Raw genomic sequence first — 13,842 nt, 5'->3', positions numbered from 1 at the left:
TCTCTCTTCTGGTCACACAATGGAAACTCTGTTTTCTCCTTCCTATACTCCCGACTCTCTTTCTTTTCTTTTTTGGAGACAGGGTTTCTTTGTACTGGAACTCACTTTGTAGACCAGGCTGGCCTCGAACTAACAAAGATCCGTGTGCTTCTGCCTCTTAAGTGCTGGTATTAAAGGCGAGTACAGTTGGATTTCTAATCCTGTTGTAGCCACCTCCCAATTGCTCAGATTACATGCATGTGCTATTCTTGCCCAGACTGGTGCTGGAGTTGTATTCTTGGGCTTAAAGCACACTAGGCAAATACTCCACAAACTGAGCTACATATCCAACACCCCGTGGGAACGCCTTTATCTTTTGTTAAAGGTTATTCTTGTATGGACTGGAGAAATGTCTTAACAGTTAAAAGAATGTGTGACGTTTGCCGCCAAGAGTTTTGTTCCACCCCTGTCTGGTGGCTCACAGGCACCTGAAACTCCAGCCAGTTACAGAGGATCAATGCCCACATCTGGCCTCCACATAACTCACTTTCAATATAGCAATACACACCTAGACAAAAATATAATCTTTTTAAAAAGTTAAATCTTCTAAAAGTTAAATCTTCCCATTTGTCTTTTGTTTTCCAACCTCATATGGGGAAGCGGGGGGCGATCACTTAGAAGTTCCCCGTTTATACCATCCCATGAGTACCACGTCTACCAGTTGACCTTCTGGGGCCATTGGCTTTCTTGTCCCATACATAAACTCCTTCAAAGAATGTGAACGTGTGCTATATTGAAAATTAGCTTTATTATTCAACCAATCAAACAGAAAGTGGCAGAATCCCATTTCTGGTACTCTTCAGAGACCCATGTTGGACACTGAAAGAAAATTGAGACTATATTATACTGGATTGGACGAAGTAAGGACCCCCCCACTGGGCCGCCTACGTATTATGTACACTTAGAAGGTTCAGGAACAGTTTCTACAAGCTATATTGGTTTTTTCCAGCCTCGGGATGGTGGGTGGGGCGGAGGCGGAGAGTTGGTTACAGCTGATTTGCGGTGGGGGCGTGGCCACAAGTTTCACGCACTCGCGTCTGTCGGGCTCCGCCCCTTCGAGACGCGCTGTCTTTCGGGACTTGTAGTCCCAGGGGCCACCGGAAGGCGTGGAAGGGCAGGCGTTTCTGCCGTTCTGCGCTTGAGGTGACCTCTGTTTAGCGCTCCCTCATTCTCAGGCGTGGCCTCCAGGAGCGCCCTGGCACTCGGCTGCTACTTCGTGGTCTTCTGGTTTTCAATAAATTTTCCCTCCTTGTACGGAGCTCAAGATGGCGGCCTCCTGGTCGCCCTTGGTTACCCTGCGCTCCGCGGCGCGCAGCCGGCTGACTGGGCGAGGTGTTGGGTGCGGGGCGCGGGCCGTCGCAATCCCTCCTCCGGCCCCTGGCCCTGGGAGACCCCTTTCGAAAGGTCAGTGACCGTGTCACGAGCGGGCCGCGCAGGCTCTGGGGCCACCCCACTCCCTGATCATTCCCAGCTGCACCCCCTGGCTTCGCAGGCATTAAGGATCCTAGGAAAGAGTTCGTGTCCCTTGACCTTGTGCACCTCTTTGTGGATCTCTAATTCCCACTCCCACTCCCCACCCCCTCCTCCAGCAGCTGCCCCAAGATTACCTTCTATTTGAGGGTCAGAGGTCAACCTAGTTCCTTCGTAGGCAGCTAAGAGCAGGAGAGCTCAGGTGTGCAAGTTTGGAGGAATGGGGTAAGCAAGAGTGGAGTTGTCTGGGTACCCAACACCATCCAGGTTCTTATGGCTGATAGTGGGCTTAAAAACTACACCACCGACCCTGTTCTTAATGTTCAAATTCCTAGAGGCGTCAGGTTTTTGTTTTGGTTTGTTTTTTTATTCACTGGGTTTCGACTTATTCTGTTGTTGTGTGTTTGTGAATGAGTGGATTAATTTCGACTAACCAAGTCCACAAGAATGCTAATTTATTGTTTTGAGACATGGTCTCATTGTGTGGTGTAGGCTGGCCTGGAACTTGAGATCCTCTCACTTCCGTTTCCCAGAAGCGTTCACTGAACTACTGCTTACTAAAAGACATCAAACCCTGTGTCATTGTTTCCTCAGCACTTAGAAGCGTGAGCGGATATTTTCAAATCAATGAAGTTATTGTCATGATCTTCCCCTATCCACAATGGTGTGATGTAGGCTCCATCAACAATGGTGCATTGCCTTTTCTCATCTCCAAGTGCCTCTTTAGGTACCTTAGTACAGTGACAGTTTAGCGAAGGATGTAAGTTAATGCTGACTCTCATCATCTCAGAATATGTGTCCTTCAGTCATTGAGATTAATACTAGAACTGTTAGCCATCAAGCTTAAATTTAATCCCCAGGATGCATATGGTGAAAGGAGAGGACCAGCCCCCACCACTTGTCCTCTGATGGGGGGGGGGGGGAGAGAGAGAGAGAGAGAGAGAGAGAGAGAGAGAGAGAGAGAGAGAGAGAGAGAGGATTTTAAAGTAGAAATATTCCCTTCCATTTTCTAAACGACAAATATTGAAGTTTCAATCTGATCCGTTCAGTCTGGCTTATAGTTCTCTGCCCCTTTCTTGCTCCCCCCCCCCCCCATGGAGAAATAACTGCCCAACCCCTGGGGAGGGAGCTCAGTATTCACACTTCTATTTTATCTCCATTTTTTTTTCTTATTTAAAGTTTCATTTAGCAAAACATTGGCTTAAACAAAGGGAGGAAATAGTAATGGAAAAGAATATAAGGAAAGGAAGGGCAGGTTTTGCTTATTTTGGGCACTACTGTGCTTGAACGAAAGGTCAAGCCGTGTGCTGGGCAAGCCCTTGCCACTGAGCTCCTGCTCAGTTCCCTTCACTTTTGTTTGGAGATGGGGTCTAAATTGCATCTTGGGATGGCTTTGAATTCACTCTGTATGGAGTTCAGGTGGGTCTCAAACCCTGTGGTCCTCCTTCCTCATTCTTCTGAGTGGCTGGAATTGCAGGTCTGCACCACCACATCTGGTGGGTCATTCCTTAATTTTGTTTTCTTTGCTTTTATCAAGACAGTGTTTCTGTGTGTAAACAGTCCTGGCTATCCTGGAACTCACTTTGTAGACCAGGTTGACCTTGAACTCATAGAGAGCCACCTGCCTCTGCCTCCCAACTGCTAGGATTAAAGGTGTGCACTACCATACCCAGCCCTTAATTATTTTTTGACATTTATTTTCTGTGTATGAGTGTTTGCCTGCGTGTGTGTCTGTGTCCCACATATATGTATAGTGCGTGTAGTGGTCAGAGGAGGACGTCAGCTCTCCTGGAATGACAGTCAGAAACGGTTACAAGCTTCCATGTGGGTGCTGAGAACCAGGTCTGAGTCCTCTGCAAGACTCACATGGAGCCATTTCTTTAACTCTAATTTTGGTTTTAATGCCTTGGGTTACTTTAATGCCAGGCCTGACTCAGCCATTTTGTAAACTCAACCTTGAAAAGTCTACGGATTTCATTTTGGGATATCTAATTTTCCATTAGGTGGGTTTAAATATTTTCTGTAATTTACTCTATTGATTTCATTACCTGTTTTCTTTAGGTCTCAGTAAATCTTCATTTAACGTGCAAGTTTTACCACCTCCACCCCCCACCCCCACCCCCTGCCCCAAGACAGGGTTTCATTGTGTAGCCCTGGCTGTCCTGGTTCTTCTGGAACTCACTCCATGGACCAGGCTGGCCTCAAACTCACAGAGGTCTGCCTGTCTCTGCTTCCCAAGTGCTGGGATTAAAGACTTGTGGCACCACCGCCTGGCTAGTTTTAAACCTCTGAATGGTTAGAAGGAAGATTTTTATTAGTCGGCAGAGTGGCCATCCGGGCTTAGGGGCTCAGTTAGTAATCATAACCCTGGTTGCTTGATCATATCGTTATAGCAGGTTTGAGCCAGCCTGAGCAACATAGTGAGTTCAAGTCCAGCTCTGTCTCAGCAAATGAATAAACACCTAACAACAACAACAATAACAACAAACTCACGTTAGCCAGGGTATGGGTAGAAATGTGACAACATTGTTCATTCAGTTTAAGTTTTATGCTAAATGTAAAGGGATATATGAATGATTTGGGTCCTAGCCCTTGGGAGGGAGATAGAATTACGATACCTAACATTTGATAGCTAATATGTGATGAGCCCTTTCTTTTCTTCTTTTTTTTTTTTTTAACAAATTACACATACATACACACGCACACACACACACTTGAACCAGTGCCTTGGCTGGAGCTGGCCTGGAACTCACTTGCTATGTAGTTCACTAGGCTGGCCTTACACTCACAATTCTCATGTCTTGACTGCCCAGCTGTGGTTACAGGTGTGAGCCACCAGGCCCAGCTGAGCCTTTTCTATATTCTAGGCAGCCTGCTAGTCATTTCTTTCTTACACTCTGAGGTTTTTTTTTTTTTTTTTTTTTTTTTTTGCCAAGAATGGAGCGAACAGCATATGACCCTTACTGGTTCTTACGGTTCCCAGGGAGAGCAGCCAGGGATGAAGCTGGGATGGGGAGCTGCCATTGGTATCAGGGAGCTGTGGATGCCAAGGGAGCTGGCCAAGCTTAGGGAGATACTGTGGAGCTTTCTTTGGACGAGCTGTGGTCAGATCTGTTTCTGCACTCGTGTTCCTGGGGCTGCCTTGAAACATCAGGATGCTGGCTGGAATCGGGGACTGAGATAGGATTGGGACCTTGCAAGGAAGTTCAAATAGTTCAACTAGGCCTATTTTGTTGCTGTGGTGGCCCCGGGTGGAGGGAATTCAGAGATGGCCACTTGGCAGAAGTGACAGTTCTGCAAGTGATAATAAGGAAAAGCTGTTCCTATCAATGTGGAGTTGCTAGTTTGGGTTACTTAAGGGAAACTAAGTCAAAACAGAAAAGGAACCCAAAAGGAGCAATTCCAGTTTTTGGCTTTAAAATTTCTGTACGAAACAACTCAGGTCCCGTGGAGGGGCAACGAGCACTTAGAACCACGGAGCCGTCTCCGCATTGACTCATTAAACTTGGGGGTGAGTGATGGAGTCGGGCAGGTGAGCCCAGTGAGCTGTGGGATGTAAGAGGGAAGGAGAAAGAGGCAGCAGCGTGAAGCAGAAGGGAGGACTTGCCTGGGCAGCTTTGTAGAGTGCAAAGTGGAAAAACCAAGTCCCAAGGAAGATTTACATGTTTTGGAAAGGCGGGGCCTACAAGAAGAGAAGACACGGAGAACTAGCGTGCACACCAAAAAGGTTTCCCAAAATATCAAAATTTCTGTCTAAAATTCTGCTTTATTTAAGCTAGCCTAGGAAAAGTGTTTCTTAGCGGCAAGGGACTACGGGGCCACATCTCATGGTTCCTCTTTGGTGAAGCACACACTTTATCTTGAGGCGTTGCTAGTAGATGGTAAGTCCTTCTTACCTTCAGCTCACACTGTCGCCTTCAGTACATGAACGCAAGAGATCTTCCCAGTGGGAGTGGAAGCAGCACCCGTTTCACCATGTGGCTTGGTAGAATTAGTAGTGTAAATAGTTTTAGGACTTATTTCGTGTGTGTGTGTGTCTCTGTGTGTGTGTGTGTGTGTGTGTGTGTGCACGCTAGTGGAGGCCAAGGGTTGACTCTGTGTATTGTTTCTCAGGATCCATCCACTGCTTTTTTGAGAAGGGTGTCATGAGACATCTCCTGAGTAGGCCTGGCTGGCTGGCCTGTGTGACCTGCAGGGATCCACTTGCCACCTTCTCAGCACTGATTGTCAACACGGACCAACTCCAGGCCAGGCTCTTTACGTGAGAGCTGGGGACTGAGAGCAGGTCCTTATGCTTTTACACTAGCCCCGTGGATGTACTTCGTGTTTCTCAGTTTGGTGACCACTTGTATGTGAAACAGTTTGAATCCATTAGCATTTATTATGAGAGATACGTATTCACGTCCACTCTTATTTTTTTGGTTTCCCAAGATAGGGTTTCTCTGTATAGCCCTGGCTGTCTTGGACCTCACTCTGTAGATTAGGCTGGCCTCTAACTCAGAGATCCACCTGCTTCTGTCTCCTGTGTGTTGTATGAATCTCTTAAGCACATCACACTGTACTGATTCTTCTTTAAGCTGTATTATTATTAATGTTGTGTGTGTGTCTGGTGTGTTTGGGTTTACGAACTGTGACCCACATGTGGAGCTCAGAGGACAACTTTGTGGGGTTGGTTCTCTCCTTCCATCTCTATATGGGTCTCAGTGATGGAACTCAGGTGGTCGCACACGTGCAGCCAGCACCTTTACCTGCTGAGCCATCTGTGGGCCCTGGCTCTCTCTTCCAATTTCTCCTATTGTTGTTCTCATGGCAGAGGCTACTCTTATCAACCTGTTTTCTGTCTGTTTTCTCTACCAGGTGGCAGTTTTCAGTTATGAAGTGACAGAGCTTGAACATGGAATTCTTTTTTTAAATTTGTTTATTTATTTATTTATTTATTTCCATGATATTTACTGAGCTCTACATTTTTCTCTGCTCCCCTCCCAGCCTCTCCCCTCCTCCCTTCAGCCCTCCCCCAAGGTCCCCATGCTCCCAATTTACTCAGGAGATCTTGTCTTTTTATACTTTCTACTTCCCTTGTAGATTATATCTATGTAAGTCTCTCTTAGTGCCTGTCTTGTTGTCTAAGTTCTCTGGGATTGTGGTTTGTAGGCTGGCTTTCTTTGCTTTATGTTTAAAAACCACCTATGAGTGAGTACATATGATAATTGTCTTTCTCTGTCTGGGTTACCTCACTCAAAATAATGTTTTCTAGTTCCATTCATTTTCCTGCAAAATTCAAGATGTCATCATTTTTTCTGCTGTGTAGTAATGTACCACATTTTTTTTTTTTTATCCATTCTTCGATCAAGGGGCATTTAGGTTGTTTCCAGGTTCTGGCTATGACAAACAAGGCTGCTATGAACATAGTTGAGCACATGTCCTTGTGGCACGATTGAGCATCCTTTGGATATGTACCCAAAATTGGTATTACTGGGTCTTGAGGAAGGTTGTTTGCTAATTTTCTGAGAAATCGCCACACTGACATCCAAAGAGGTTGTACCAGCTTGCATTCCCACCAGAAATGCAGAAATGTTCCCTTTACCTCACAACCTCTCCAGCATACGTTGTCATCAGTGTTTTTGATCTTGGCCATTCTTACAGGTGTAAGATGGAATCTCAGAGTTGTTTTGATTTGTATTTCTCTGATGACTAAGGATGTTGAACATTTCTTAAGTGTCTTTCAGCCATTTTAGATTCCTCTGTTGAAAGTTCTCTGCTGAGGTCTGTACTCCATTTTTTTTTTATTGGATTATGTGATCTTTTGGTGTCCAATTTCTTGAGTTCTTTGTATATTTTGGAGATCAGACCTCTGTCTGATGTGGGGTTAGTGAAGATCTTTTCCTATTCTGTAGGCTGTCGTTTTGTCTTGATGACCATGTTCTTTGCTTTACAGAAGCTTTTCAGTTTCAGGAGGTCCCATTTATTAATTGTTTCTCTCAGTGTCTGTGCTCCTGGGGTTCTATTTAGTAAGTCGTTCCCTGTGCTGATACGTTCAAGTGTACTTCCTCCCACTTTCTATTCTATAGGTTCAGTGTGGCTGGCTTTATGTTGAGATCTTTGATCCATTTGGACTTGAGTTTTGTGCATGGTGATAAATAGATATGGGTCTGGTTTCATTTTTCTACATGTTGATATCCAGTTATGCCAGCACCACTTGTTAATATGCTTTTTTTTTCCATTTGATTTTTTTGCTTCTTCAAAAATCTGGTGTTCGAAGGTGTGTGGATTAATAACCGGGGTTTCTATTCAGTTCCATTGGTCCACCTGTCTGTTCTTAAGCCAGTACCAGGCTGTTTTCAGTACTGTAGCTCTGTAGTAGAGTTTGAAGTCAGGGATTGTGATGCCTCCAGAAGTTCTTTTATTGCACAGGATTTTTTGTCTTTCCTGGGTTTTTTGCTTTTCCATATGAAGTTGAATACCATTCTTTCGAGGTCTTTGAAGAATTTTGCTGGGATTTTGCTGGGCATTGCGTTGAATCTGTAGATTGCTTTCAGTAAGATTGCCTGGAATTCTTTTTTAAAGTTCACGTTTTAAGTGTATTTATTTTTACAACTTAATACATGTATATAATGTGTTTTCATCTCTATTCCCCCTGGCTCTCCCGTTATGACCCACTTACACCGTGTCCTCTTTTCTTTTTTGCTTTGTTTTTGGTGCTGTTGTTTTCAAGACAGGGTCTCACTATGTACCTCTGGCTGTCCTGGGACTCACTGTATAGACTGGGCTGGACTCAGATTTACAGCGATCTGTTTGCTTCTGCTTCCCAAGTGCTGGAATTAAGGGTGCGTGACACTATGCTCAGCTTTATTTTTCCTTATACCCCAGCAAGTGTTGCCTATATGACAACTAGGTGGACACTAGGGAATGGACAACCTACCAGTGACTACTCTACCAAAGAAAAATGTTCTCCTTCCCTCAGCAGCCACCAACTGCCCTGAACTCCTCAGCTAGGGGTAGGGTCCTGTGGGTCCCCCCCCATTCACACTTGGGTGTTGGGTATCTGAATTCTTGCGTGCAACAGCCATGTCATGTACAGTGTTTCCTAGCACGCACCCCCTTCCTCTGGCTCTTTCGTTCTTCCTCTTTGACGCTCCCTGAACCTTGGTGGAGCTTATGTATTTGGGAGTGGGTAGGAGATGCCCACTTAGGGCTGAGCACTTACCAGTCTTACTCTCAGCACGTTGATCAGTTCATTGTGATGTGCACTAACCACCACCAATCGCAATAAGAAACTTTCTGACTAAGGTTGAAAGTAGCACTAATTTATGGGTATAAACGAACATAGTTAGAAGGCAGTTTGACAACATGGCCATCTATCAAAACAATAGTAGTAGGTTCAACTTCTGCCCTGCTCTGGTGACCCTCCCCTTACAGCTTTTGACTAGATTTATAGTACCAGGCATGAATTCCCTCCTATGGAGCAAGCCTCAGATCTAACAAGAAAGTAGTTGGTTACTCCCATGACAGTCATGCCACCACTACCCCGGTCACATCTTGTGGGTACGATTATTGATGTCTTTTCTTCCTTAGTGGCTGGTATAGCCTTTAGCACTAATGAGGGCTAGCTGGCGGGGAGGAAGTTTCTTGGTCAGTTGCGGTGCCCTCCTCCTCCTCCTCCTCCTCCTCCTCCTCCTTCTCCTCCTCCTCCTCCTCCTCCTCCTCCTCCTCCTTCTTCTCCTCCTTCTTCTTCCTTTCTAAAAACTCATGTCCAATAGTGCCCATCTATGGGGGTAGAGTGTAATAATTGGATACATAGATAGATTGTGTAATGATGATGCCAAGACAATTACCAATCCAATCTCCTTCAACATTTATCACTATTTCTGCTCCAACTCCCCTCTATGACATCTTAATAAGATGCATAGTAAATTGTTTTAAACTGTAGTCATCCCCTCTGTATTTCGATACCCATTGCCTGCCCTTCCTCTGTCCCCTTCATCTTTAGCCTATCACATGCCAACTCTTCAACGCCCTACATCTCTGGAAATCAGTTTTCGCTTCCATGTATAAGTGAGAACATGCAGTAAGTAGTATTTGTCTTTCTGTGCCTGGCGTGTTTCGCTTAGTGTAGTGTCATCCAACTGCATCCATGAACATGTAATTCTTATGGTAGTTCTCTCATAAGGTTATAATACACCTTATATTTTAAATGTAGCTCCAGCAGACTCCATTTTAAAATCCTCAGCTATATGTGGATGAGTTTATCCAGTTTTAAATAGACTGGGGCTGGGAACGTAGCTCAGTAGGTAGAGTGCTTATTTAGCATGCACAGTGCCTGGGTTTGCTACCTCATGAAACCCAATGTGGAGGCACACGCTTGTAACCCCAGCATGCCGAGGGTGGAGGAGGCAGTAAGAGCCGAAGCTCAAGGTTTGAGACCAATCTGGGTTGCAGGAGACCCTGCCTCAATCAAACAACACAACAAAGAGATCAGTCTTTTTCTTTATCGTTTGAAAGAAAAGAGATCTCTTAGGTCTCATTATCAAATAGTGTGTGAGCTGGGTGAATACTAAGGAGTTACTCAGTATGCTGGGCTGTGCCCGTGATTACTTCAGAATGGTTTTATTCAGATTTTTAGGATTTTTGCTGATTTGTTATCATGAAATTTAAAGTACTGTTTTTTTTTTCCTTTTGTAATGTTATACACATTGGCATGTTTAACATTAACTACCTTCTAAAGGAAAAGAATGATAACCAGGAAGCAGTTAGTTTTAATTTTCATAATTTTTCTATTTAAATCAAAAGCACCCTTTTAAAGCCCTTAAATCAGCCTTTTATAAATAAAGTAAATCATCGTGAGATGCATTCCTTGATGATGGCTTATGTTGTTTTTCTAAAGAAAGAGTTTAATTAAGATCTGATTTTCTTTATTCTGCACCTCGTTTACTCATCAGCAAATCAAACACAGGTCTCTAATGTCACCGAGAAGGCTTGACTTTTTGAGTCCTTCGTGACCATTTCAGTTCTCAAAAAAGAAACTGCATATTTATCTTTTGGGTATGATTAGGACGTATCAGCACATAAAAGAGCTGCCTGTGACCCAGGATAAGCTTCTGCCACTGTAGCAGGACATCACTGGTCAGTGGCTACCGTTGACAGTTTGCTGGAATCAACACAAATGTACAAATAACTCAGGAATAATTTGTACACAGTATTTGAATGATGTTTAATAAATATGCATTAAAATCTAATTACAGTAATGAAGTTTACAGCTGAAATTTTAATCCAGCCCTTTAGAAATATTAAACGTGCTTTTCCTGATTGTGCATTTTTCTCACAGCAGTTGGGTAAACATTTTAAACTAGAAATCGAAGTGCCTTATAGAGTTTTGATTTCATTTAACTAAGCATGTGTTTTTCCCTTTGTGAGGAACTGAAGCTTTTTCATTCCGTAACTGGTATTTTGAAGACTTTTCCATTAGTTCTAACTTAGGACTAGTGGACACATATGATTCCAGGTGACCCCTAACACGTGACCTGGAGAGCTTTGGTTGCCATCTTGATTCCACTCTGGGTCTATTTCTTCATCTTTGGAATGGGGCTGATTAGTCTGTGTCTTCCTTGTTGATCACTGGCGAGATTCAAATATCTGTTATACGAGACAGTCATTTGAAAGCTGTCAGAAATGCTTGGCTGTGCCAGCAATAAACGGAGCCTCTGCTATCAAAGCTCTGGGGCCAGTGGCTGTCAGTGAGCAAACCAGTTCATCAGTTCCCCAGAATGCTGAAGCTGTCTGAATTCTAGAGAATGCTAAGATTAACCGTGCCACAGAGATCCCCCGACTCAGTGATTTGCATTCTAGAAAGTGGCTTTTAGTGTTTCTTCTTTTGCTTTTTTGAGCAAGGCCAATCTAGCCCACCCTGTTGGGACAAGCAAGATGCTATTGCCTTAGCCTCCCCGGTGCCCAGTGCGTGGATGACCGGTGGGAGCTGCTAAGCCTAATTCAGACTTTCTAATTTACCCATGGAGCCTCTGTAGATAAGCCAGGTCTTTCCTTTTTTCTTTGAGAGAGTCTTGCTATGTACACGAGGTTGGAACTCACTGTGCTGTGAAACTTGGCCTTGACCACAGCAACCTGATTCAGCTTCTTGAGTGTTGTTTGTCTACAGGCGCATACCGCCACCCTTGTATTTCAGAAAAAGAAAGAATATTTATGTGTCCTGAGGTTTTGATTGTTCCCACCTCATCCCAGAGGCTCTTGACCCCTGAGTTATATTACTGTTGGTTGATTTATGTGCTGCCTGCTTTTGGTTTTGACACAGACTAGATAGACCTGGGAAGAAGAAACGCCAATTAAGGAATCCATTAGATACAACAGGACTATATCTTTTCCAGAAGAGAAAATTATTATTTATTAGTTCACATTTATTAGTTACATTTTAATTATGTATATACTTATATAGCTATTTCTAATATATAAGACTTTAGGTACTAAAAATTAAAGATGTCAGAGCATATATAATAATTTGACAAAGCAGAAGTAACACCTTTTCAGCATCTTGTCGGCATCTGAAGCCCCCGACTTTACAGAACGCTAAGGCTGATTATGCAGACAGTCTTTCCCATTGTGTTCTGTTCTAACAAAAACCAAGTGGACTCAGAATGCAACAAACCTCAACACAAGTCTGCACATGACTGTTAGAAAGTGACCACTGGAGTCAACACTGTTTCTCAGGAACACCAGTACTGACCATGTGAACTGTGAGAACAGGGATTCTCAACTATCCCTACACACAAAACCAACCAACTTATTTATAATTCCAATAACAGCAATACCAACCTCATCCTAGTTTCTTCTTCCAGCTGGAGTTTTGAATAATATACAATTTTATTCAATTTGCTCATGGCAAAAGGATAAAGTATCAACATCTGACATTTTATAATCACATAATTTCCAGGTGACTTTTGCTTGCTGTGACAAAACACCGTGATCATGGCAACTTATAAAAGAAAGCCTTTGATTTTAGGCAGGCAGGCATGGCTCTGGAGCGGCAGCTGAGAATGTAGGTCTTGGGTCACAAGCATGAGAGAGAGAGAGAGAGGCACAGAGATACAGAGACACTGACTGGGAACGCTGTGGGCTTTTGAAACCTCAGAGTCTACCCCTAGGCCACACCTAATGATCCCAAATGTTTTTTCCAACTGGAACCAAGCATTCAAATATATGAGCCTATGGGGGCCATCCTCACTCAAAGCATGGCCATAGGCTGGCTACAGCAAAGAGGAGAACAGAGGCCATTCTTAGCTTCTGGCTTGCTGAAGGCTATTGGTCTGTTAATACATTCCAAAGGTTTGCCTAGTAGTCATAAGGAGGGCAGGTCAGACACAGAGGAGCCGTGAGTGATTCTAAGGGAACTAGAGATAACCCAGGATAGCCCGGCTCTGGAGCTGCAGCACTCCAGCTCCCTACAGCCACTAACCCGCCTCCATCTTTGCAGAATTCTGTATAACGGTGCGGCCTTTTCCCTGGGGAGTTCAGTTCTTATGACTGACGCTGAGCACCTTTGCATATACTTACTGGACACTTAAATAGGCTCTTTCATTATTTGTGACAGGAGTTTTTAAGGTTTTGCCCATTTTTTTCCCCTGTTACTTTGTTCTAACTCTACCCCCCTCCCAACCCCCTTCTTTCTCTCTACTTCTTGTAGGGTCTTGTCCTGTGGCCCTCACTGTTTTCGAATTTGAGAACCTGTGACCTTAACCTGTGGAGTACTGGGTTTGCAGGTGTATGACAACACCCAGTCTAGTCATAGGTCCTTTGTTTATTTTTGTTGTAGTTATAAAAACCCTGCTGAAGATAATGCGCTCCTTGGTCAGAAGCACAGCTCTGTTTCCTTGGCTCAGGACTTCCTGTGTGCCCCAGTCCTGGTCCCTGCGGTGCCAAGGGATGGAACATAATCAGCAGGCTTGTATCATTGTATCACAGCTGAGAAACTCAAGGCTTAGACAACCCATCTGTTTTAGGGCTCTGAATACAAACCTTGTCAACCTTTGACCTGAAGAGAGAGGACATTCTAGACTAGAACCCTGCTTTCCTTTCAGCGTTGGTGGTCTCTGTTGGAGCAATCCTGATGTGACAGGCAAGTGCCTGTGGCAATCCATAAGCTGGACACGGACAGACTGAGCCCTGCAGAGTCTACAGACCTCTCCTAGGTAAATACTCACATAGATTCACCTTGTTTTTTTTGGAATTAAGAATATTTGCATCAAGTCTGGATGTGGTGGTGTGGATTTATAATCCCAGCCCTTGGGAGATGGTGGCAGGAGAACAAGCAGCTAAAGATTGCCCTTA

The 13,842-nt window shown here is 44.2% G+C and overlaps 1 protein-coding gene across 2 annotated transcripts in view; it reads left to right on the top strand.

Moving 5' to 3' along the window:
• Nucleotides 1-1,144: 1,144 nt before the first annotated feature.
• Nucleotides 1,145-13,842, top strand: part of Afg1l (AFG1 like ATPase) — a 147,211-nt gene continuing 134,513 nt past the window's right edge. For both annotated transcript variants that reach the window (XM_038339706.1, XM_038339705.1), the window contains exon 1: nt 1,145-1,443. In XM_038339706.1, the coding sequence (XP_038195634.1) occupies nt 1,305-1,443 (139 nt within the window). In that variant the 5' untranslated portion in view covers nt 1,145-1,304. The remainder of the gene's footprint in view (nt 1,444-13,842) is intronic.

The sequence above is a fragment of the Arvicola amphibius genome, chromosome 8 (genome assembly GCF_903992535.2).
Source record: "Arvicola amphibius chromosome 8, mArvAmp1.2, whole genome shotgun sequence".
NCBI lineage: Eukaryota > Metazoa > Chordata > Mammalia > Rodentia > Cricetidae > Arvicola > Arvicola amphibius.
This window is presented reverse-complemented; position numbering and strand designations above follow the sequence as displayed.